We start from the raw sequence: 27,168 nt of genomic DNA, 5'->3' as shown, positions 1-27,168 counted from the left end.
AGCCCTGTGAATTTGTTATAGCTTCTCATTTCTTGAAGTCTTTTTTTTTGGGGGGGGGGTGGCAGAAAGGACCCAGTTGTGGTTAATGGATATGCCTGCTGTCAATATTCAGATGCTAAATATCAGTTCTCAAAATGAACCGTGAAAAGTGTATAAAACTGTTAACTCATATGCTATTGTGGTAAAAAAAAAAAAAGGAAGGCTAGAGAATAGCAGAAATCTTACTTCTGGTTTCCCTGAGATCTTCCATTAATATCTGAAACATCAAGAGCAGCATTCTGCTACAGAATAAGGTTCTTGCATACCAATCCTAAAATTAGTAGCAGCAAAACTCTAAGCAAATATGATGCAATGACACAGGTTGTGATGCTGAACTGCTGCAGTAGCTGTGGGCCCTTTACTAATCACTTCTTCGCTAATAAAATTTTCTACAGCTCAGTATGGTATATTTTTCTCTGGTCCTTCCTTACACAATATCTATTCATCTTCTAACCACATAACAGCTACAATTCCACAATGGTATTTCCACTTCTCGATTAAGTTTCATTCCTTACACATTTCACAGCAGAGAGCATGCGAGAACTGAGCTTCTGACCAGCTCTGTTTCTTCTTATCCTTTCTTCCTTATAACCCATCTTGTATGAAGGGAAAAGGTAACACATTCATAGCTTACCTTACATTATTTAATATCTATGGGGAAAGGAGAATCAGATATAGAAAATAATTTTTCACCTAAACTACCAGGGTCAAGCTCAGCCACGGACACGACTGCATTACTATAAAATAATGAATATATAAAAGAATTAGGATGTGTAACGCTTACTTCAGTTATCCCTATATGTTTAGGAATAAATATACAAATGCTAGTTGCATGATCAGTTAAAACATTTTACTTGGGCAGGAAGAATACTAAATACCTTAAATTTCACTATTTTCATTTTTATATTAGGTGATAGTCAACTCTTACTTACTCAGGGTGCCTAAGTCCATTTATTTCAAGAGATTTACTTTGAGCAAAACTTTGTAGAATACCCAAGGGCTTGCAACCTTGTAAACATCAGAAAAGATTCTAGAAAAAAACTCCAAGTATTCCAAAGTGTACCAAAACACAATAGCAGATTATTATGGCAAAAACTTTTTGTAGATTCCTGTTCCCCAGATGCAGCAAGTGTTATCCTGTATTGATATTTATTACTTTTATATATCAGAGAGAGTTCAAGGCAGTCTACAAACACCTTGCCATTTTATCTCCATTTTATCTTCAGAACAAGTCTGTGGGGTAGGTTAGGCTGTAAGAGAGAGGCTGGGCCAAGCTTATCAGTGAGCTTCAGAGCAGAGATAGGACTTGAACCTGGTCTCCCCAATCCTAGTCTAACCACTGCATCACACAAGTGCAGCCCTCTTCAGGACTCCTGAAACCTAGATATGAAATGCTGCAAGCACAACCACTTCCCTCTTTGGTGGATCATGCAATTCTCCCCACGATTCAGACCCCCATGCAACCAGAGGCCCAACTGTGGGAAGGACTGTGAACAGATTTATCCTAACATGGTTACAATCCCCTTACAGACTTTTCTGCTCAACACAGGAAGGTCAGGGTGAAGGACAAAGAGCAGTCCTACACTCCCTTTAGTTTCCTCTTAAAGTGTTCAGTAAAACCAGTGTGTGTGATGGGGGGTGGAGAGAGAGAGAGAGAGAGAGAGAGAGAGAGAGAGAGAGAGAGAGAATTAATGAATATATGCAAACACTAGGAGCCAAATAACTAGCAATACAAGGGGTTAGTGGTGACAATTCTATGTAAAACTTAAAATGTCTACAAGGTAAGCATTGTGGTCATTCACAGCAGCAAGGATTGCAGCTAGCACAATAATCCAACATAGTTTCAGTGGGTCAAGCAGGATCAAGCCCCACCTGAGCAAGGCAAAAGATTCCTGCATTGCAGAGGGTTGGGCTATATGCCCTTCGTGGTCCCTTCGTTGTCCAGGGCTTTGTAAAGTAATGTAAAATTTTTCACCAATGCCAAGAGAATAGTATCATACACTACTAATAAGCACAATTATCACTGATGCTTTAACGTAAGCAGCAGTAATCCCTACAGGCGTAGAATATTCAGTACCATAGGGTAGGAGAAAATGACTACATCTTTACACAAACAAAGAAGACTAAAGTGCTACTCCCTTTCTGCTGATGGTACTTTGATTATGTAAGTGGGATCAGACGACCCGATGACAACTGGGAATACCACTTGGTCAAAACACACAGCAGTGAAGCTCAAGAGAGCACTTTGCATTTCAGACTCCCTTAATATTACACTGTGGGTTGCCAGTGGAAGGAGAAAAAGTCACAAATACTCAATTTCTAAGCTTTGCCCTGAAAATCCGTAGTGGTCTGAACCAATTACAAATATTCCATGCTTTAGGAAAACAGGCCAATTCCCCTATTTACACAGACAGACTATTTGTACTTGAATGCAGATGACTCCCTTTTAACTTAAAAAAACAACAGAAAATTTGTTCCATACCGAAACATGTAGTCTAGTTTAGCTGTTTCCCTGCCCGCCCGCCCCATTTAATGATAAGCCCACTACAGTAATTTCCCCGCTTAAGGGGAAAAGAACAAGTCCGTTCTAGAAGGGAACATGCTTGCACACTGGAGTGGTACAACAGGGAACTGCTCAGTTTCTCAATAATTCATTGAAAAGGTTACCAGATGTGCATGGCTGCACCTGGGGAGGTAGCAACTGCGTCACTCATCACGAGAACTGGAATTGTCACAGACACTATCTGGTAAGGGATGCATATTCCATGCAGTATTCATTATAGTAACGGATGTGGTAGTACAGAGTAGGACTGTATTTCCCAAGCAACATCACTGCTGTTTGCAGGAAAACGCTCCTGTCGATTCATCAGAGTAACAGGCACTCCGAGTTATGCTAGGTCCACACCATTATGGGCCAGCACCATCACTTTTAATTGGGGCTGGAAGCTATTGGGAAGCAGCTTGCAGATACTTGAGTGAACAAGCTCCTACTTCCCCCATTTTCATCAGGTGTTGTGGAGACATGCTTTATTTATTTATTTTTATTTCCACGGCGGCCCCATGGTGGACTACATTGCTGAAATTAACCGGGGAAGTTACCTCAGAATAAATGGTGCTTGTCAGAGACCTGCACTCTGGTAAACAAAACAGTTGATGGATAAAGTAGAATGAAGCTGGCAGAAAAGCACTTCTGGCGAAAGCTGCTGCACAAGATTATAAACAGTGGATCCAGGATTATTCCCAAACTTCAAATTCCCAAATCTGCTAGGGTTGTGGAAGCGCTATAAACGAACAGTCATTCAACTTTATAACAACTTTATTTCCATTCTGTCTTGATTCACACTTGATCTCATTCTGAAGCACCTACACTGCATTGAGCTCTTGGAGAAATTGCAGGACAACAATTCGCAAGTCAGTAGGGAGGCAAGCAATTTCGGGAACTTATATTCAGGTGGTATGAATAAATCAAAAAAGCTCGTCCCATATGGTTGAGAGGCCAGACGCCGGGTTTATAGTTGCAGATGTAGAAAAGGCTTTTCAGCATACGTCACATATAATGTCTAAATTGGGGGGGGGGGGGCCTCCATGTTTTAAAACTCTAGTAAAGAGTTTCCTTAACTTTGATGAATGCTTTGCTAACTCCAATGAGAGATCACAAAGAATGCCTGGAGGAAGACTGCTGAGATTATGTGAAGGCGCCAAATTGTGAGCATATCTTTCTAAATAAGGTCAAGCTTCCTACCACCCTGGCCCCGCAACACACACATTGTTGAGGAAAGTAGTATTATAGTATTATAGCACTCAAAGCCTACTGCAGTGATGGAGAGCTTCCACCAACTGAAGAGTACTAAATGTGTTTGTAGGAGCCGTGCTCCAAAGTGCATGTTTGGAAGTGTATGCTTCCAAACTAACTAGAGTTTTCCATTATGTCCAAACTGTGGAGAGCTCTAAGAATCACGATTCAATCCTTTCCTCTTTGAACTAACCACTGGACCTCTCCAGTGTTAGGTTATAATGGGAAACTATGATTACTTTAAAAGAGGAAGCAGGGATGGAGAGGGGAAGGAGACAAGTCTGAGGCTCATTCTTACAACACTAAACCACAGCTTTTGTGCTCTATCTAAAACAGCCCACGTGGGGAGATAATCTAACTATCGTATTTGTGAAGCATTTACTCTGGTGTTCAAAACACCTTGGGAATAAAGTAAAATTTGTAACACACCTCCCTCCCCTGCAATTGTAACTTATAAAACTCGACATAATGAATCAATAATTGAAAAAAGACAGGGAAGGGTACACCATACATTTCTGGGAAAGACAGTTTTCTCTAAATATATTTCTTCCCACAATTGCTTTTAAATGGGAACTGGATCATCTTTCTACACAGTTGCACCACAAAATCTGCATCTGTGTGCTGAAAATACAAACAAATAATGAAACGCAAGACTAAGCACCAAGTATATGATAATGTCTTATTACTACACAGTGTACAAATTAAAGTTCTTGGTTACGTGGGCATTTTAATATATGCTATTATAATGCCTTGGAAGTATTCCATAAAATATGGTGCCCAGCTCTTCTCAACTCTATACTGAAGTTGTGAACATCTACCAGCAACGTACAGTGGTACCTCGGGTTAAGTACTTAATTCATTCCGGAAGTCCGTTCTTAACCTGAAGTACCACTTTAGCTAATGGGGCCTCCCACTGCTGCTGCGCCGCCAGAGCACGATTTCTGTTCTCATCCTGAAGCAAAGTTCTTAACCCAAGGTACTATTTCTGGGTTAGCAGATTCTGTAACCTGAAGCGTATGTAACCTGAAGCGTATGTAACCCAAGGTACCACTGTACCTAGCTGAGATATGTCTAATTATAGTATTTCCTTTTGTACTCAGAAAATACATGCAGACAAGAATGGAAACAATTCTCTTCATTGTCATACACCCATCGTCTGTCTTGAATTATTGCCATGACAACTTTCTTCTGTCTGCAAAAATTAAGACGCAACCTACCCTGAAGTTTTGTATCTTGTCCAACCAATTGGAGACATCACCAAATCTGTACACATCAGAAAGGAATTTCTAGAATGCTGGAGGTCACATTAAGTTCTTTCAAGTTTCCCTAACCCATTGTCATTCAGTGTGTCTGCTATATAATTTTGCATGGACAGAGGCTACAATTGGAGTTATCAAGCAAGCAAATTTGTTCAAACCAAATGAAAGGCATTTCTATAGCATGAGTCCCTAAGGTTCAAAGCCAATTTTCTTTTCTTTTTTTCCATGTGGACAGGATTGCCTATTATTAGGGATATTTCAGTCCACCATGCGTGTACAAATTAATGACATTCTGCTTTGCATTTGAAAGAAACTGAGATTTAAAACTAGTCTACTGCTTTCTTCTTACAATAAGTTAATGAAATGGAAGGATAACAACAAGATTAACAAAGGGTAATGACTTGGAATGACTGAAGAAAAGTATCTGCCCCGTCACTTTTCTGCTTCTGTAATAAAGACACTTCGGTAACAATGTATTCTTTTCTCTAAATGAAAGCAAACATCAACTAAATAAAGGTTAGCTTCCCATAAACAAGAACACTACATATTATTTAACCAACTTATCAATACCTTTGTTTAGTTGTCTGATGAAAGCTACAGAACTCATGTCTTATTGATTGTGGGACAAAAAGTAATTCAAATTATTTGAAAACCCATGTTCTTTTTTTCCTCAGTGACACAATACAGCAAATTACAGATCACAACATATTTTGGTTGCTTCCTGGTTTACAGTTCTATTTTTGCACAACCAGAAATATGTGGCCCAACAAATCTACAAAGCCTATGTATGAGCTAAATTTTACTTATGCACATATTTTTGGACTGAATGGCCCAATGCATAATGACACTACAGAGAAATATTCACTGCTTCAGAAGCCTGGGAGTCTCTTTAGTGGTTTAACATGATACAAACAGTTCCTCTGATGGCATAAATAAGATTTTGCTTTCTGGTGCTCAAATCCCCACTCAGCCATGAAGATTGCTGGGTGATCATGGGAAAGCCACCGTCTTCAGCCTCACCTACCTTGCAGGGCTGTTGTGAGAATAAATGGAGAGGGGAAGAGATCCATGTACGTCATCTTGAGTTTCTTTGAGGAAAGGTGGGATATAAATGTAACAGTAATGATAATACTATAATAATAGGAGCTTCTCACTCTCAACTCAAGGGCTGAAATCAAATGAATACTTCCCTTGACCTTTTTTGCTTTTGCTTTGTCTTGTAGCTTTCAACTGTTGATGTGAGACACACACATGCATGCACATGTAGGTTCCTAAAAGCATTGTTTAAGATGGACTACAGAAGGTATTCCTGCCAACCTAGCAGTTCGAAAGCACGTCAAAGTGCAAGTAGATAAATAGGTACCGCTCTGGTGGGAAGGTAAATGGCGTTTCCGTTCGCTGCTCTGGTTCGCCAGAAGTGGCTTAGTCATGCTGGCCACATGACCCGGAAGCTGTACACCAATAAAGTGAGATGAGCGCCGCAACCCCAGAGTCGGCCACGACTGGACCTAATGGTCAGGGGTCCCTTTACCTTACCTTTACAGAAGGTATACCTTTGCTGCCACCACCAAGTGCTCAAACAGAAGATGAGAAGACCAGGTTGTACTCTGCAGAGGACCTGAACTCATACCTTCCCCTAGCAGTTGCTATTCCTTCAAAAAGTAGGCTGGACTGTTTTTTTGGGGGGTGGGGGGTGGGGGGTGAGGGTAGCGGTGGGAGCAGAGACAATTTGTGGAACATGACCTTTGATATTTCATCCCCCCAATTCAGCTTGAACATATGTGCTAGAAAGCAGACAAAAATGGATAGTAACCTCAATGTTTGTAATGGCAAATGCTTAGACATGAATACAGTTGACTCAAAACTTACTCACATTTAACTTGCACATTTTAACTTGTGCAACCCTTAGTCAATAAATACTTTCTAAAAATGAATTCAAGCAAGGCATCTGAAAATAGTTTGCACCTATGAACCTTATGTTTCTCACTGCTGCCCTTAAAGTGACACTAAAAAGCAGGAGGATTTCACTTGTGTTTTCAATTAACCATGGCTATCATTAAGTCTGAACCCAAAAAACCCTAAAATTGTGCTCAACCTTAAGTCAGAATCATAAACCAGCAATGCTGTAGATCAATTATTCTTCAGTGTTTCTGAGGGTATGAGGGATGAATAGTGTTTTTTTTAAAGTTTTGATACAACTTTTGCTACTAGGTGAAGTTGCTTTGGTTGCAGCTTTTATTTATTAATAGTTGTATTTATTGTGTTTTGATGTTTTCTTCTATTGTTTTGTACATGACCTATATGTTTTGTGAGCAACAAATTTAATAAATAATAACCTTAGACCTTCCAAATGTTTTGGGAATCCCAACAACTATCACCCCTAGCCAGCAGGCCAATGATCAATGGTCATGGATATGGGAGTTATAGTTCACAACTTCTGGAGCACCACAGATTCCCCAACCCGGTCATAAAGCAAGATTTTGAAGCTGACTTGTTTCCCTATACCAATGTTAAGATTAACCACAGTTTGTCACAGGTTTCTAAATAATGATAAACTGCAGTTACTTAAAACAAAAGTAAGAACTTCTGATTTTCTCCTTGATGATGTACTGGAAGATGAGAGGACGGGGAGCTTTTTCACCAAATCTTTACCATAGCTTACATGGTTATATGTGAAAGAGGCCACAGCTGCAAGGATGCTTAAAAAAGCTTGCCAAATCTCCTGCAGCTTTGGTAAATGAGGCTATTGCATCTTGTGCTACAAATCAGATGCAATACTATGATTGTGGTGACAAGAATGAAGTGCTTTTAGAATGGTATATATCTGCATGAACCATAGCCAGCCAAATTCTACCTTTGCCCTGCTTTATTAATACAAAAGACCAGCTAACAATGTATTTAAAGACAACAAGATTATAAGGGATTCACCTAGCTCGTGTAACGCTTCCTGTTGAAAATATGAGAAAGTTGAGGAGCACTAAATGTAGTGCTTAGTCATTGCTTGCATCTTTAAACTTCCATCTTCTACAAATGTATCACTTATAAGTCAAATATGATCAGTACAATGATTAATGTTATTAATCTAAATAATCATTTCATTTATATCAGTCTGGAATGTTTTTTGTGGGGGGATGTTTCTAAAGGATGTCTGCTGACTGCAATTAGGCAATGTGAGATACCTGAATGACTATGACAAATACAGACTGAGAGCCTTAGGAAGTCAGATAAAACTGTAATAAAACTGTTATAAGTAATCTGAATGTGTGGGTAAAGAATGGTATTGAGAAAGATAATGCAAATAATATTTGTGGGAAGAAATGACATAGCTATCAATAGCATTGTTTCCACCTATTTGGTACCATTTATTAAAGTGGCTTGTGTAAATCAGAGAAGCGGAATCTGTGGTCCTCAACTGCCATCAGCCCCAGTTAGCATGGCCAATACTCAGGAACGACAGAAATTAAAGGGCCAAAGGTTCCCTGACCCGTCATAAATAAACCTAAGTTAAAATCCCAACTTCAACCTGAAACACTGACCCTAAATGTACATACCAATGTATGAGTGAGACTTTTGGCCTAATATGATCTACTCTGACAAAAAAATGGTTCTCTAGTCTTGCTATGTGAAATCCCTTGGATGGAAATGCTTGGGAATGAAGCACAGCCCTTTTACATGCAAGGCATATACATTTCCATTGACCTGTGGGCTCCTTCCCAAATTTACCACTATCACTTACCTATTAAAATATTTATACCTTGCCTCTCAATGGTATGATAAAAATTAATTGATGTTGAAAGAGTAAAACCATTAAATGGAAAAAGTATAATAGAGGCAGGAGGAATAACAGTTATGTAAACAAGCCATTTGTCACTTTCATGTGCTGGGTTAATTAATATTCTAAAAAGGGCTTCCAAAAGCTGAATACCTCTCAAGCTCTGAATTCATAGGGCTGACCTTAAGACTTTCTCAGAATGATTTTTAATGCAGTCTGTTATCAGCAAAACCCGTTGAAAACACATGCCCCATCTGCCAGTACCCCACTTGCAAAAGAACTTCTTATACTTGCAGACAGTGCAGCTTCTGCCTGCTTCCCTCTCTCTTCTAAATACCAGCTGTATGATAATGAGCGCAAACAGCTGAAAAATACTGCACAGTAACAAAGCTGGTACGAAATGGGCAGAACAACGCTCCCACTCAAAGAAGCAGTTGCAGCATGAACTTTGCAGATTAGCCATTGAACAGAGGTGGGGGAGGTTTGGAAAAAAGAAAAGAAGGGCCTGTACAGATAGCGAGAGAATGGAGAGAAAGGAAAGGGGGGGGGGGAGAGACTCAAGAAGGGGCACAAGCATCTAATGAAAAGCCTAAATTCTAAAGTACTTTTGTTAAACTGCATGAACCAATTCTTCACATTTTCTACAGCTTATTCCTGATGCACTAATGATATGCCAAGTGCCATTCTGATCATTTGCAAGTTCAGTGTGTTTCCAAAAAGACACCAACTTGTTAATGAAAGTTTCCTATTCATTAACAAACCACTCCATCAGCTACAGGGGGCTATGAGAAGGGAAACACATATGAATTAGCACACATTATTTCTCTTATTTAAAAGTTTGCCACTTCATTGAGGGCTGAACAGCAATTACAATCTTCTAATGTTAACTTTTAAAAATAGTTTAAAGAGCCCTTCGTATAGTAAAAGCTTTGCTAAAACAGCTGTATCCTTCCAAACTGTGATCCCGCTGTAATGACTTTTCAAAACCATGCATGATTGCAGGTAACTTGGTTGGTCAACTAGAAATCCAAAAAGTTTGTTACACAGTAGCTACAATTTAGTGCCAAGTAAATCAAATCCTACATTGTGTGTAATTTATATGCCACACTAGCTTAAGTTGAATATTTATACCATTTTTCTCTTAGTCATGGGGTGGCAAACTATGTAAGTCACTGAATCCTTCCCCCGCTATCCACAGGGTAGCCATAACCGTCATGCTCTACTTGTTAATTTTTGAGAGGCCAGTGTTAGAAACAGAATACTGGATTAGATGCAAATTGGACTGATCCAACAAGACAATTGTTTTCAGTGTCTGCATGTTGCAATCCCAGAAATCTGAGAATGGACTAAATAGCTTCTGAAGGGCATACGGTTTATAAAAAATATATTCCCGTTATTACATCATTTAGCTATGCATTCGCTAGTGAAGCGTACATCAGACAAGGTATTAGTAAAAAAATTAAATTAGTAAAATTTCAAAATGTTAGCTATTTTAACCTATTTCTATACTGCTTTTCTAGGCAAAGCCCATCCAAAGCAGGTTATGAAACTCTAAATTACAATGATAAAATCGTCTGTATTAGAAAACCGGAGATATTTTCCCATCTCAAATATGTCCAACTAAATTATACTCCAAATAGTGTCTCTAGTGCTCCCGAGTTCATCTGATCCCTGCCAAATTCAAACCACACCGCAAAGGAACAATCGGGAACACACTTTTGCCACACCCACTTCTGTCTTTGGCCCACAGAAGGTTGGTCACATTCCAATCTCACCTTTGGACTGAAACTAGTTCTCTATCCTTGCAGTAGATCAGTGAAAGCAGTGTATGGGTTTCCTCCATGAGTCGTGTTGGTTATAATCCACAAAATTTCTTCTTAAAGTGTAGTTTCCTTAAAGAACTCTGTCGGACATTTCATTCTAGGGATCATTTCCAAGGCATATAGTGCTGTATTCCATAGTCCGTACTTCTTTACTTATTATTTTCCATTACACTCTAAATATAGGAATGTAGCATATATAAATATGCAACCCAATTCAGCATGGTAACTCTAACAAACTACAATCTCAAATTCTCAAAGGCTGCTTAGCATCTGGGAGTTTGTACTTTATAAAACAAAAATAATTTTTAACTATTCACTGCCAAAGAGAAACAAAACTAGATATAATATTTTTCCATGGAGGAAATATTAAAAAGAAGTGGAGACAAATTGTGAAACAAATATGATTCATATTAATTAATGCCGTGTCATTTTTGTCCATTAAATTTTTACAGTACTTTAGAAATGTATTTGGGTGTGATCAATACATCATAGACATCTCTATACTATCACTTTCGCAAAGCATAATGAATACCTAATCCTGTACCTCCTTATTCACAATGATACTTGGAAATGAGGTGTTAAATTAGAGTCATGTAAGATTTATCTGGAGTTTTATGCTGAATGTTAATTACATATGAGTACTGTTTATTGCCACTCTTAATTTTGAAAATCTTTGAATTGTACAGCATATTAGCCTCTGTTGTATTGGCATATTTCCCCTCCATCACCAAACCAAGTTACATCAAGTAGAATACAGAGGTTGAAAGTAAAAATTCAATTTTAAGTCACCTATAGAGACTGTTGTTGGGCAGTCAACATATAAATAATACAGAGATGTATACTTATGTCACACCAACAGAAAATTGCTCTAACACAATCAAAGAAAATCTAATATTGACAACAGCGTACATATGGTTTTGCAGTACTTAATTTACTTCAATCATTAGAACAGGCACGATTCTGGCAATATCTGCAGATTAGGGAACTTTAAAAATAGTACTACAGTGCCCCTACATGTTCACTGATAGAAGAGCAGCTCAACATATAACTTGCCACAGTCAAGTGAAAAGCACGTAATCAGCTAAAACATTAGCACATGCTATTATAGTGTGTTTATGTAAACAGAAAATCAGAAATATTCACATTTGGAATTATGTTCTGCATGGTAGTCTCCTTTAGACAGATTTCCAGCTGTCTAACGGCTGAAGGGCTTGGCAGTACCTGAAATATATCCCCTCCCCTGTAAACACTCCATTTACCCTAAACTCCTTGCAGTAAAGAGTACACAAATATAACATGTAACTTGGGCACACACAGGTTATAGGATATAAACTGACTCTCACACATGACTGTTAAGTGTAGTAGTACTTCAATATCACTGGATGTTTACAAACACTTTAATTGATATGGGGCAAGTTTAACTCTGTGCCACTTTTGTGCAAACTCCTTCTCGGTAACAGTCATGTGAGACCATAGCAGTTTTGATGATAAATTGAGATCAACAGCATAAATGGAATTATGTTTTTCTTTTGAAAAGATGCTAAGAACATGAAAAGATGAAAATAGTGTCATGGTGGATTCAGAGTTGTAAGCATTGTTGTCAGAGGCATAGCTAGGCTCCCCTGCACCCTTGGCAAGGGGATGTAGGACCCCCCTCCAACATGGTTCAATAATGACAAACTTAGGAATTAACAGCGCAATCCTATAAATGTCTACTCAAAAGTAAATTCCACTGAGTTCAATGGGGCTTACTCCCAGGAAAGTGGGTACACAGGACTGCAGCCTAAATCTGGCAGGAACTTCTGGCAATACCTCGCTTGCCTTTTCATTACTTCCGACAAGGCGCCAGCAGAAAGGCACTAATTTGGAGGCTGTACCTGATTGCGCACTGTACTCAGAAGTAAGCCCTGCTCAAGTCAATGGCCCTTGCTCTCTGGGGTAAACATGCACGTCCTGGAAACTGGTCAGTGTAGGAAAGAAACCAGGGGAAAGCAACTTGGCTGTGCTAAATTAAACATCTCACCTGATGTTTCTCCGTCACCACATCAGCCCTGGACAGAGAGTCAAGCAGGTGTGTCCTCACGGGGAGCCCCACTACAGACTGACTGGAGAGGGAACTCTACAGAAATTCCTCTGCTGAAGCACCTAGAGGGAAGTGATTTTGCACCCCCTGGCCTGCGCTGTCGGCAAGGGCCAATGCGGCCAACCCCAAGGTACACCTCTGATTGTTTCAGAAAAATGTGGTGAGAAAAAAATGGGGGTTAAGGTAATCAATAATTATGTTGATTCAGGATAAAGCAATCAATAATCTATGACGTAAACGAATCTGTCTACTTAAGTAATAAAACTGATGTAAGATTTGCAATTCCATCCCTTGATCCAGGTCTGATCTATATAAAACGTATTTTTTTAATTTTTTAAAAAAATTCTTTCTCTCACTCTCACTCTCTCTGCTTGCTGCCTACCAACACTTCTTCAGATGTTCTCCCTCAGCTGAAAGTCCCACACCCCTGTGTTAATATGAGATGGAGCTCAGAAATGCTATTTCACAAAGTAGATGAGCTGCAGGAAGTTAAATCTTCAGTTGGCATAGAAAGTGAGTTGGGTGCTTTCTCAATGCAGGTATGATGTGAGGGCTGTACTGCCTTATAAACAAACTTCTGGGGGTGACATGTCAGTAGTGAGCATGGCCAGAGACAAAAGTAAGTGGAGCAACAGAAGCATCTCTTGCCTTTTTTTACAGGCTACATTTCAGTCAGTCAGTGGTTTCCTACACACATAAAATCAGAGGCATTACCGCATTTCAAGGACACTTCCTGTCAGGCAAAAGCACTTGAGGAGGGTGTGGAGCAAGGGCATTGAGGCGTGGGGCCCAGGGAGAGCCACAGGCTCAAAAGAGAAGCCTGAAAAACCATGTCTGTCCCCCACACCTGAGGTTTCCCACTCCCACCTTAAATGATTCATTCCAGTTACAATCTTGAATCTCTGCTTTTTAATTACGGGTTCTGTTTTACGCTGTTTCACTGGATTGCTAACTAGCAGATTTGAATCCTTATTAGAGGACCCAACTAACTTTGCTGCATTGGGTACTTGTAATGGTGTGTCAAATAAGAGATGGTTATATTGAGTGAGGTTAGTGGGTTACATTCAAAGCAGCACTAACGTGAACTGGACTGAATCTTCTTGAATTGCAGAGCCCCTCTAGATGTTAAGCATATTCTTCCCTCCATTTCCTAACTTCTTTGACCATTTTCTCAAGCATAAATCTCTACTGTCCTTTCCTTTAGGTTCCTTTGCCTCCTTGCCAGAGAGCTTCCCTGTATCAAGGGCAGGGGTCCTCAGATTTTTGACTAGCCTTGGTATCCCGACAAAATTGATGCTGGTCATCAATCTTACCAAAGAGGTAAGTTCTTGTCTCTGTCATCATGTGGGCATTTGAGATATGATTGACAACCCAGAAGCATAGCACAACTTCATGTGGACAAGATATTCTACCTTCTGAAGCTCAGGAACTCCATCTTTGGGAGGTGGTATAGGCTCAGCTCTGTGCTTGCCAGAGAAGAGAAGGCAATTCACTATGGCAACTGTGCGGAACAAATTTGTGGGCGCGGGATCCTGAGATCTTTTCCCACTGCTCAGCAGGATTCTGTACAATTTGTAAAGTCAACAAAATGACAACTTTCCTGTCTCTGTAAACTGTAAATTCCATGAGAAACTGGAAATTATATGCCACCACACCAGCTTGGTCAGTCAGTCAATGTCAGAGGTTTCACACAACATGGATTTTCTGGGATCATTGTAAAGAAAAATAAGCAGACTATATTGGCATCACAGCACTTTACAAAAATAAACTATTAACAATATCTATATTGCTTGCATTATACATAATAAAGACAGGAAAGTGATATTTAACTCCATCACATTATTTTAATTTCACCTACAAACAATAAAGCAGGAAGTAGTCAATGCAACAACATTTTCTGTTGCAACTAATCTTCAAATGTAAGAATTTCACACATTTATGTGCTTTTAATGCTAATATCTATACATTTTATTTTGCCTTTTATCATCTTTACTCAGTACTTTTTTGTCTTTTGCAAATCATGTATTTCATTGTCTGATTTAATTTCTGGTATAAGGAAAGATAGAGTTGCAATGTGTTAACAGCAAATTTACAGGTCTAAGTAAATAAAACCAGTAAGATTATCACAATTTGGAATAAATCCCCTGCTTCCATGAAAATGTAACTTGACAGTAATTGGTACCAGTTTAAATATAGATGAAGAGAAATCACAGCAACGATAAAAGCTTTGCACCAACTTAAACATAATAAGCAACTAATAACTGTCTGAAGTACAATCTGACAAATACAAATTGAATTTAACAGCAGACAAGATCTAGTAAAACTGTTGCACTGGTGCCAGAGTTAAATTTCTCCACTAAACCAGTAAATTTAGGTTGGGTGAGAATTTTCTTTTCTTTAGGAATGATTTAATTACGCTGGTAGAGAATCAAAGGATTCCAAAAATACTCTCAAATTTCCAATGTAAATGTTCCTGCAAAGAAAATTATTTATCATGTTTGTGAAAAAGTGTCAACAATGTAGCATGGCAGATTTAAGGTTTGCAGACAAGGGGGGGGAGCAGTGGATTGATACAATTTTAAAAATGCACATAAGGTATCCTAGACTACATCTGTTACTGTTATATATTGCATGCTAGAGGGCTTAGGAGAAACAGCTGTCTGCACTAGCAGTATCACATGTTATCTGTGCCCAATAATCATAAAAGAAATGAACTCAAGTTTTCACTGCACCCTATAAATGGCCATTTTTGCACTCCACTTCCTGACTTCCTATTGCAAAATGAATGAAAACCAAGCTCTTTGCAGGTGCAAACAAACTCATTTTGCTTTCCCCCCCTTTTCCTTCACTATTAGAAGTAACAGTGTTTCACATTGCTGTTTGCAAGAAGAAGCTGAAAGCCTGGCTCAATTACCATCCCAGAAGCTGGCTATTAATCACAGGCTCATAGAATTGAGGAGCTGGAAGCAGCCACCGAGGGTCATCAAGTCCAACTGTCTGCAATGCAAGAATCACAACTAAAGAATCCCTGATGGCCGTCCAACCTCGGTTTAAAAACCTCTAGTGAAGGAGTGTCCACCACCTTCCGAAGGAAGTCCGGTCCACTGTCAAACAGCTCTGACTTTCAGAAAGCTCTTCCTAATATTTAGTCAGAATCTTCTTTCTTGTAATTTGAATCCACTGGTTGCCCTCAACTCAAGATTCCTCCCTTGTTTAGTATACTTCATAAAACTGAATGTTAGGTGCTTGGGTGCAATTCTGAAAATTCAAAGTGTATACATAACAAACATTCCAAACACGCAGCTCATTAAGAAGGCAGAATGTTTGCAGAAGACATATAGAGATTAAATTGGACCAGCAAAATATCAATATCTGAAATGAAATCAATTGCTAGTAGGGTTCTGTTTATAGTCATAGACTAGCAGGAAGACCACCTCACTCCTGAGAGCAGTATCTTGGGATTGGCGGAGCCTCTCTAAGTGTGCTGCTGAAGAAAATGTGCTATGAGAAAAATGTGAATGGAATGCAGCAGTACTAAAGCAAATAGTCAAGACTGCCCGCATTCTTGTCAGCTGTTGGTGTTATCACGAGAAGAAAACATACGGTGGTGCTATTAATAGAAAGTTGCCTTTGGGGAATGTCTACCATTTGTAGTCTCAGAACAATTAGAAGTACAAGTTCATTTTATCAGTGATGAAACATCAACTATGTAGGTCAGAACCAACGTTTAATAGAATGGTTATATTTGAGGGCATTCATAAATACAGTGGTACCTTGGGTTAAGTACTTAATTTGTTCCAGAGGTCTGTTCTTAACCTGAAACTGTTCTTAACCTGAAGCACCACTTTAGCTAATGGAGCCTCCCGCTGCTGCCACGCCGCCAGAGCACGATTCCTGTTCTCATCCTGAAGCAAAGTTCTTAACCCGAGGAACTATTTCTGGGTTAGCGGAGTCTGTAACCTGAAGTGTATGTAACCTGAGGTACCACTGTATTATCATGTCGCTCCTATGATTCATCATGAAACACAGAAAAGAAGCCTGGTTCATATTCAAAACTAGGAGTTGCCTCATTTGTGGTGATTTGCAAATACCGGTAAATATTTCTCAGGCAGACAAACAGCCATGTTAAATAAGGCAGGACTACTTTTTCCTCTGTACCATGTAAGCTTTCTCACTGCCTTAAAGGTCCTCCACAAACCGAACTGCTGGAATAAGTATATCTTGAAGACATTTAGAGGAAACAAGTGCTGAACTATTTATCTCAGGAGCAGAGCAATAAGAGATAATTGCTGGGCTTCAGAGACGTAGGTTGTGCATATCTGGGGTAGGGATGAGGGATAAATTGGTTCAGTTTGCATTTTCATGTGAACCCACCTAATTTGCACTTCATAAACAAATACACAAACTGGAATACAGCTTATCCTTCAAAATCTGAACTGCTTCAAATTTGGTGATGCAGTTCTCTAATTAAAGAGCACACACCCAAAACATCTCTCTGGGGAAATATGTACAAAATGTGGTAAGGGAAAATGTCTGCATATATTATGTTGATAGTAGGCATCACTGTATACAACACAAATATTATGAGCAATATGCATGGAATTATGCATGTGAATTTTGGTACAGTTTTTTGAAACTGCAAATGGACAGGCAAATGGAACAAGCTTTAAAATGAGAAAAATACAGCATGGACCTATTTGCCCATCCCTACTTAGCTGCAACCCTAGCTTAGGTATTTCTGCTGAAATTATACTGTTTTGAACGAAAGAATTTATTTCTTTTTATAATTGCATGATATATTGTTGTAACCCGCCCTGAGACCCTTATTGTGAAGGGCAGGTAACAAATCTGATAAATAAATAAAAGTTGGTATTATAATGAAGACAAGAGGGGCCTTCCAACAAAAAGTTTCCTCCTGCTCATGGTTCCAGCCAGCCAGCCTATTATTCCCATTGTCTTCCCTCACCTTGGTTTTCTGTTCTTCCAAAGGTCAATAAACATTCCATGCACACCAAACATGCTCAGTCTTCACTGGTTGTTTTATAGGTTTCTCCCTTTAGGTTTCCCCCCTCCAAATAAAATGTACTTCTCTAAACCTTAAGGCTCCTTGAAGTCCAATGATACTTGCCCTCTAAGTGCATAAATAATGCTATTTTGGCTACACGGGCATCTATAATCACAAAATGTGGTTGCTATTAATACCTATGTATGCCGGACAAAACAACACACACACACTACAAAAAAGAGCACCATTCCACATTGTGTGTTTCTTATATTTGAGACTATCCAACACCCTGAAAAGTGTCCGTCAATAAAAAAAAAGAAAAACCAATAAAAATTTTATTAAAAAGAAAAGTGTCCATCAATGGATATAGTTAGAGAACTAACTCCATGCATTTAGCTGGGCTTCAAAGAGAAAAAAAAAATCAAAATCAAAGTAACTTTTAGAGCTCAAAGAAGTTCCCCAAACTGTAGAGCAATGAATGAAGTGAAGAAAGAAACTGCTGTTGTTCAAATTGGGGGTGGAGGGTGGGGATTATACTTTATTTAACAGGTTGCAAACCCTTGTATATGTTTAAATGTGCTCTTGGGATCATGGCTGGGATCACGGTACAAATAAAATGGAAATGTAACCAAACACCTTTCTTAAATTCTAGATAGGTAAATATTAACATATTTGCACAAAAGACACCCAGATGGTGCAGATCAGGTAGTTGGGTTGCTCAAGGCAAAAATCATAGAATTTTAAAAAGAAAACTAAAGGAGAATTTCAGAGCAGTGCTCAAAACATTTTAATTGCATATCAGTGATCAAAGTCTAGCACAACACTTCCGAGATTTACATGCAATATAGCATTAGTAGGGTATTTCTATATCACAATATACTTTTCATGCCAATCCCTCTAGTCTCACTATTTTCATGACATGGGATTTGAAAATAGCAATGAAAAAAATCTCTCAGATTTAAACTGACTACAATTTAAATTCTATTTGTATTGTCATACACATTTTAGTATGGGTTCACAGAAGTGAACGAAGAAATGCAGTTTTCATTTTGGGGAATATTCCAGTCATGTTTAAGATTTAATAGTGAAGAGCTGAGAAAAGTTATGAGGTGTTTTGTGCGGAGTTTGTGGTATATAACTTAAGGTAGAGCAGTGATGTGAGAAATGATCTCTACTGCTGAAATGGATTACAACCCATTGAAACAAATACTAGCTGCAAATTTCCAAATAAATATTGAATAAACACATATAACCTTCATTATGTGCTTAAAATGAAGGGCATCAGTTTAGACAAATAAAAATTAAGTTACTTGAAGTTGCCAGCAATCAGAGGTGGCTAAAGCTTTCAAATTCCACTAAACCATGTTCATAGGAGTGCATACTTTGATGGAGAGACCATATACTACAGTCAGGTATGTCATTGTAGAAGCTCAAAAGGTAGCATGAACCATGAACGGAACGGGTGAAATGAGCACACCTAAACTGATGCCCATGCCATGCCCAAGAAAAAAATACGTGCCAAATAATTATTATTAAATAATAGTGGATGTTACTGGAAACTTTAAAGTAGAAAGAAAATAATTTTATAGTATGAACTATGTAATTTACAGTTTATATACACATTAGTCATCAATATTTAATGAGATTAATATCATTCTTATTTACCAGTGTGATACATGTATAATTGCATGGGCTTCTTTATAAATGTTTTGTAGCCTGAAACTTCTATTTCATTTAATTGAGAATATAAAACAGCACATCTGTGGATGCTTTAATTTTAAGAGATACATTTTTTAAGTTGATACACTATTAATTCTTCACAATATTATTTTTGTAAGAAGATCTAGCATTTTTCATACAAATAAACCAGTAACTAGCACTGAGTCCTACTTTGCATCTTCATAAAGTAATAGAATAATCAGATGGCTAACTGTTGTGTTCTGTGACCATTTATAGTAATGTGCTCAACACAAGCTGAATATAACTAGTGCTAGAGATGCATAAGACATGAACTGTCAGATCTCATAACAAAAGTATTTTTACTTGCAAGGATTACTGTAAACATTTGACTGCTACCTAATAATTGAATTCGAACAAGGAGAAAGTTGGCATCAGTCAACTGAAGGTTTAAGTAATTAGGAGAAATTCAAAGTGTCATTCATTTCTAGAACTTAAATTTGCTTCCATGTTCTTTACCAGCTGGTTTTTACCAAAGAGAAATGTAGATTTTGCTATAGAAAATAAATCTGAAATTTTCAGAAAGCTTGCTGGGCATTGCCAAATGTTATTTTAAAGTAGACTGTAGCACACACATGGGCAAGCAGCTCAAACCACTAGCCACTCCAACCTAAAGTGGAAGTAGACATCTCATTCTGACCCTTATTACGACGCTGAACAAGATATGCCACTCAAGACAGACATAAAGAAAAAAATTATAATTAAGTTGACCACTTTTGAATTTTACTTGTAATAAAGTGTTTAAAATCACAAGTAAATTTAAATGAAAAGCTACTGGCTCCATTGCAGGAGTCCCATTTGCAGAGGGGCCAGTGTTGTTCTGCTATACACAAATTATCCAAGTACACTTAATTTTCCCAACAGCATTATTTAATACAAAAGTTTAAAGCTTGTATTATCTATGAAACATTTAATGTAAGGAGTTACAAAGAAAATATTCTCACAGCAGCGCTGAATAACTTGTCCTACAAAGACAAGACACCATAATTAATTTTTACAATTTGATGTTTTAATTTATTCTTCAACAGAATTGGAGAACAATCTTTGGAAACGACATGGGCCAAACATACTGTTAAAGCATGCACATATACATGATTTTTCTAATTTCAAATTATGTAGGTTCCACAAGAAAATCGCAAAGGAAAATAACGTATGGATCCTTCATGGACCGAAACTGCCACACGAGAGCTATGGTACTTAAAGATACAGTATACAACAGCAGGCCTTCACATACAAGGGGACAAAAATAATAGCACTTACCCGTCTACGACAGAAAGGAAGACCTTGCGCAATGATGCTGATGCTAAATATCTTCATCACAGTTTGGTGGGGCAATGGCGTTTTTGTACTTGGAAGATCAACAGGAACCAGGCCATGATTTACGGGTGATTTTCCTGGTTTTGACATTGTACAGTTCTCACATGGTCCAGAATTGTTTGTAACAAAAGGGCATTACTAAGAAGCTCAACAAAATTGGTATCTGGTGTAACTGAGGGTTTTTAAGCAAAGGATTCTGCTTCCCAAGGCCTGTTTTCCTTTGTCTCAATCTTCTCAATCTCTCCTACCAAGTGTCTTGACCTGTCTGCTGCTTAGTGAAGTGCAAGCTATCCTAGTATAGAGCGGAATTATAAACGACTATGCCGACAGACTGTCCCTGCCAATCAAAGAGCTATTGGCCCACCCATGCAGTATCACTAACACATACTGTCAAAATAGGTGACATTTAAAAAAAATTCAATTGCTTAGAACTAAAATAGCAAAGCTTCAAACTAGAATCAAATGTATAAGTTATGGTTTTGACTAATTTTTTTTTAAGTGGGAGACGAAGCCCTAATACCTTCAGATCAAACAACCTGAAACAAAATACAACATAACATTTTCTAATTATGTAAGAAGAAATTAAACCTCTTCATGTTTGGGATTATATATAATAATGCAGTACCGTATTAATATGAAGTGTCTTGCCTATGTTCAGAATGACCAAGATACGGTCAGGACTATGTCAACTTTGACCCAATCTCTTGCTTACAGAACAGTGACAGCAGCCACAATGTGAATCGATTTAGTGGATTTGCCAACCCCAGAGTCACTATGAGGGCCAACTCCTTTTTTATTAATTTGCTCATTATTGTTCTTTGATGAATATCGGTTTTTCTTATTTTTGTCTGAGATGCTCCCCATGAGTTGATGAGTGTAAGGTGTAACTAGTGGATGTCTGACTGGAAGGAGAGGGCTTTATCTCCTCAGGAGAAAAGGTGTCTGCATTTCTCCAGGTGAGAGATAGGCAAAAGGGAGTAGCTTTTCCATGTTGTATTTTGATGCCTTGTATATGATGTGCTTCTGTAGTTCTCAGTTGTTTTACCTATGTACGTAGCTTAGAGCTATTTACTGTTGCCTAATCATGCTGCGCTGTGGGTTAAACCACAGAGCCTAGGACTTGCCGATCGGAAGGTCGGAGGTTCGAATCCCCGTGACAGCGTGAGCTCCCGTTGCTCGGTCCTTGCTTCTGCCAACCTAGCTGTTCGAAAGCACGTCAAAGTGCAAGAAGATAAATAGGTACCACTCCGGCGGGAAGGTAAATGGCGTTTCCGTGCACTGCTCTGGTTCGCCAGAAGCAGCTTAGAAGCACGCTGGCCACATGACCCGGAAGCTGTACGCCAGCTCCCTCGGCCAATAAAGCGAGATGAGCGCCGCAACCCCAGTCGGTCACGACTGGACCTAATGGTCAGGGGTCCCCTTTACCCTTTTTTAATCATACTGCTTAAAATGTGGAATACGTTTTGAATGTGTATTTCATATATTCATTCTTTTTTGTAAAAGCACAGATCTCTCTTGAAACAGGAAGCAGTATGTAAAACAATTAACTAAATAAATAAACTGTTCATGGTATTTACCTAGATTAGGAGGACAAGCTATAGCACAAGATAGTCAGCATTTTTCTTTTCAGGCTATGATGCTAATAGCCATGATTGCTAACCTCATAGAAACAAACAAACAGAAGAGTTGCGGCCATTTGGGGTGGGAAAGGTAAACAAGTAGGGACACTGCAAATCACAGGAACTAAGAAAACAGGAAGTCGTGGACAAAGTTTGGGGAGATGCAGGAATAAATGCCAGGGAAAGTATCAGAGGAATGAAGACTGATGGTCCATTTTCTAGTATCCTATAAATTTTGGGCCTGAGCTGGGCTGCCAGCATCATGCTGTTCTCCTTTAAAGGAAGCATAGAAGAAATATTCTCAGAGCCTAGGAACAATAAGGATCCTTGTGTGAATTTCCAATGGCGCTGAGGGCAATCTTAGTTATGCTTACTAATAAAGCTTGGATCATCATTCAACTCAGATTTTTAAAAAGGATATTGAGTTTAAAGGGATGGTACAAAGCAACAGCTATTCCTAGTCATAATGTGTTACCCATACATTACATTACTCAAAATGTATGTAGAGTGTATAAAAACAAGAAGTGGTGATGGACTGAGAACTGTTACTGAAATTGCTGGACCATTATTGAAATTGGAATTAACTTGCTGGTAGTCGCTGAAATTTTAATTCAGTTATTACGAAAATGGAATTTTCACTGAGCATGTAGTAAAAAGCTGTTTACAATGAAGAGCAGTATTACTGAACATATCACTTGCAAGCTGGAGACAGTGAAACTTAACAGAACTCTTATCTTGTGAGCATCTGCCCTCAAATGGATAAGAGTGATCACTACAACATTTAGCATTATTTATACTGCTTCTTATGAGATACTTACTATAATACACAAAGCAATCTGGAAGTTAGTTGTTTTTCATAAGTAAGATTTTTTTTAAAGTTTGCCATTAAATATTAACTTAAATCAGGGTGGCAAATTGTTCTTTTAAATGTGATTTGCAACCCACTGCACTCCCTAATTAATAAACACTTCAAATTTTGCAAAACCTGACTGCTTTACTGTTCCTGACAGACATGGTGGCCTAAGGGCTACACTACACATATTTACGCAGAGACCAGAGTGCAGAAGTACATTAAGTGTAACAATAACACACCCCACATGAAGTAATTGTTGGTAAGAGATGAGTAGATTTAAAACAGGTATTCCACAGGATGAGAATAATAATACATCACAAAGCTGTGTGTCCCAGTTTTCACTGGAGATTTCATGATATTGGTCTGCTTATTATAACTCACCTGCTTCCCTGGATGACCTCAGGAAGGGTTGTGCTACTGTTATATTTCATAAGGCATAGAAATGAAGAATGATAGGGAAAGGGAAAGGCTCCAAAATCATCTAAGCAGTAACATGCACAACTTTGTTAACTGTACAAGGCGCAAATTCCATATGCAGAGAACAGAGTACAGTGGTACCTCTGTTTTCGGACCTCTCCCGTTGCCACATGTTTCGGTTTTTGAATGCCAAAAAACCGGAAGTAAATGCTTCCGTTTCCGAATGCGCCTTGGAAGCTGAATGGCTTCCGTTGCGTGTATCTGTTGTTTTTCACAATTTTCTCTATTGAACTGGCAGGTCGCCCTTTGCGCCTCAGTTTTCAAACGTTTTGGAAGTCGAGCAGTCTTCTGGAACAGATTACATTAGAAAACCAAGGTTCCACTGTATATGTTTAAAAAAATGCATTAGCTAGACATTTGTTGAGTATGTTTTGAACAGGGAAGTATTGTTGTTTTAAATCCTAACTTCTGCTTCACTTGCCCTACCTGCTTTCAAATTAACATTTCACGAACATTTGTCTTCCTCCTCCATTAAATATTTCAGAAAGTATTTCAAATATGTAACACAAACCCCACTGATCGTCTTGCATTCTGCAAACATTCTAGAAATGTCAGTCCAATCCTTATCAGCTATAACATGATTTATCTCATGCTTAAGTATAACTCTTTGGTCGTCTCAGGATAGTACCAGCTGTTAAAGAAGTACTACAGCTGCTCTTCAAGAATTCAGTGGCAGATTGCATCTTTGTACCCCAGTACACCTTTCAAACAAAATATACCATAAAACAGCCAAAAAAATGTTCTTATCATTCTCCAAATGCAGGGAAACGAAAAGATAGGTATGTATACTGCACTTTAATAAGCAACAAGCTTAACTGTCTGAGCTACCACCTTGTAATCTCATTTAAGATGTTGACAACTGAGTTTCAAAGAATGTGACATGCCTAAACCCCTCCCTACTTATGTATCTATAGCTCAGCTATGATAAGCCCAAATTCAAGTACAACGCTCTATCCATTTTCACATTTTGCCTATTAAAATACTGAATTGAAAAACTTTGTTCACCACTAAGTAAGCCGTGTAAGCATGTACTGGAAAGGTCATCAGAACACAGAAATATTCAGTTTAACTAAATTGTAGTACCGTATTTTAAATCTTACTACTCTACATAGAAAATCTTAAGAGGAGCAGGTGAACCACCTGCAGACTGTTCAGTTCATTTTGTGAAAAGAACAGTGGGTTGTATCCGACAGGTTAGGAAACCCTCCAGAAAAGATTTGGCAGAAAAGCAGGAGGCTGCAGAGAGGCAGGGAAAGTCCTGTTGCACAAGTGGAACTCACACAATATTGGACTCAGCCCAGTATTTTTAGCAGAAACTTACTTGCCTTTTCATAACTGCATCAATGGATTTTAGGTGTGCTACAAATTTAAAATATTTTTTAAAAATTCAAGCACTTCATAACAGAAGCTTCTAATGTTCTTTGATAACATATCTGACTTACTAGAAATATTCCATATAATACATATAAGCGAGCAAATGGAAAAACACACACTAACCAATTGTTACATGGCATTCACACGGTAGTGGCAGTTTAAGCTGCATAATCCTGTTCAGCTGGCAAATAGCATGCTGAAAAAGAGTGTGGCGTTATTAATAATAGCTCAAGATATGCGAAGTAAAGAATGTTTGAGCTGCCAAAAAAAGGCAGGTAGTCTGAGGCAGGCTGAAATTCTTGATCTGTCTTGTTTGTTCTTATGTGCTTCAGTGATCTAAATAGGTATGGGAAGCATTCTTATGTAAATGGAATTAATTATATATACATTAAGATTAAATAGTTCATGCCGACTTTGGCGATGTGACTCAAAGAATGGCACCACTAGTTTAAACACCCTCTAGTTGACCCAATTATATCGTGCTGCCCTCAAGACTAACTGCTGTCAAACTGGTACCTTACTCACTAGACTCCTGTTACCCACTGCTGAGTCCTAATCTATTTGTAAATACTTGTTCAGAAGACACTTTGGAAATTCTCTGTAAGATTAAACCTTAAATCTTCCAGGGGCAGGAACAACCATACTACAGTGGTACCTCTGGTTGCGAACGCAACCCGTAGCAGTGTGTCTGAGCATGCGCGGATTGAGATTCGCTGCTTCTGCGCATGGCGTCATTTTGCGCGTCTGCGCATGCGCAAGCGCCAAAACCCGGAAGTAACCCTTTCCGGTACTTCCAGGTCGTGGCGGGACGTAACCTGGAAGAACGTAACATGAAGCGGACGTAACATGAGGTATGACTGTACTGAAATTCAGAACGGTATGTATGCGTCAATGCCAGCTGCTAGGAATCGCAAACAGAGAGAGAGTTCTGTTGAACTTAGGTCCTGCTTGCAGACTTTCCATAGGCTGACCACTGTGAGAACAGGATGATTGATTAGATTGGTATCTGGCTTGATCCAGAAGGGCTCTTCTTATGTTTATATTAACTACAAGATGTTCCTGTTTGGTCTTTGCTTCTCCTGTAGCGAGGAGAGCAAGGAACAATTCCTTCCAAAATTTGCACTGAACTAGTCCCTAGTGTCTGCCCTTTTAAAAACTGCTGACTAGCAGCTTAAGAAAGCTTTGGACCCAGTGGTCTGGTTCAGAGGATGATTCAAGATTTTAAGCAACACAAGTTATGAAACTGGGAATGAGAAGTTTCCTTGCCTTTCTCCCATCACACACAGACTTTGGCACAGAGATCCTGGGTTGTAATAAGTTACGTCCAAACTGAGAAACTCTTGACTTAACAACAGACAACAAACCAGGAAGGAAGTCAGAATGTGATCAATCATCTGAACCAAGCCACTGCCACACAGCTTAATAATCAAAATATGTGGGAAAATAGAAGGTTGAAGGACAACTGCAAATACAAGTCATGTCTGCTTTGTCACAGCCTACAGGAAAATTAAGCAAGTGTCAGATCTGGTCTGTAGGCAGTGGGCTAAAGCGAGTCAGAAACTGGGAGTCATAATCAAGAGAAATCTAGGAGGCAGGACTGCCACAGCAAGTCAGGACCAAAGAGCAAGAGCAGAAACAAAATGTGCATGCACACATGAGAATCCAGGTAGATATAGCTGCTCAAACAAGTTTCAATGAAAAGCAAGTCCTCCTTATATACTCCATGCTCAGGAGGGATCAATGAGCAGCCGCTGTGGTGGAGGCAGGATTTGAAAGATTCCTCCCTAAGAGGCTGCAGCTACGTGGATCACCACATGGGGGAGTAGTTAGCCATTCCTGGCAATAAAGGATATTAGACGCTTACGAAAAATGTGTTACTATATAGAATTTGCTGGGGGGGCGGGAGTAGACAGAACAAAGGAGGTTGTAAGTAGTTAAATACAGTAGAGACCACTGTAAGTAGGATAGTGCAGAAACTCTTTCCCCAATGAATGAAGCAAGCAAAGCCACACTAAAG

The 27,168-nt window shown here is 38.8% G+C and overlaps 1 protein-coding gene across 4 annotated transcripts in view; it reads right to left on the bottom strand.

Annotated features, from left to right (window-relative positions):
• Positions 1-27,168, bottom strand: part of FBXW7 (F-box and WD repeat domain containing 7) — a 120,578-nt gene that overhangs the window by 41,010 nt on the left and 52,400 nt on the right. The window contains exon 1 of one of the 4 annotated variants that reach the window (XM_081208392.1): positions 20,772-21,093. The exons of the other annotated variants lie outside the window; for them this stretch is intronic. Coding sequence (XP_081064518.1) covers positions 20,772-20,918 — 147 coding nt within the window. The 5' untranslated portion in view covers positions 20,919-21,093. Of the gene's footprint in view, positions 1-20,771; positions 21,094-27,168 lie in introns of those variants that run through there. 4 annotated transcript variants of the gene reach the window in all.

This window comes from Podarcis bocagei, assembly GCF_964188305.1.
Source record: "Podarcis bocagei genome assembly, chromosome: 9".
Lineage (NCBI taxonomy): Eukaryota > Metazoa > Chordata > Lepidosauria > Squamata > Lacertidae > Podarcis > Podarcis bocagei.
Note: the sequence above shows the minus strand (reverse complement) of the source record. Positions and strands in the feature narration are given on the sequence as shown.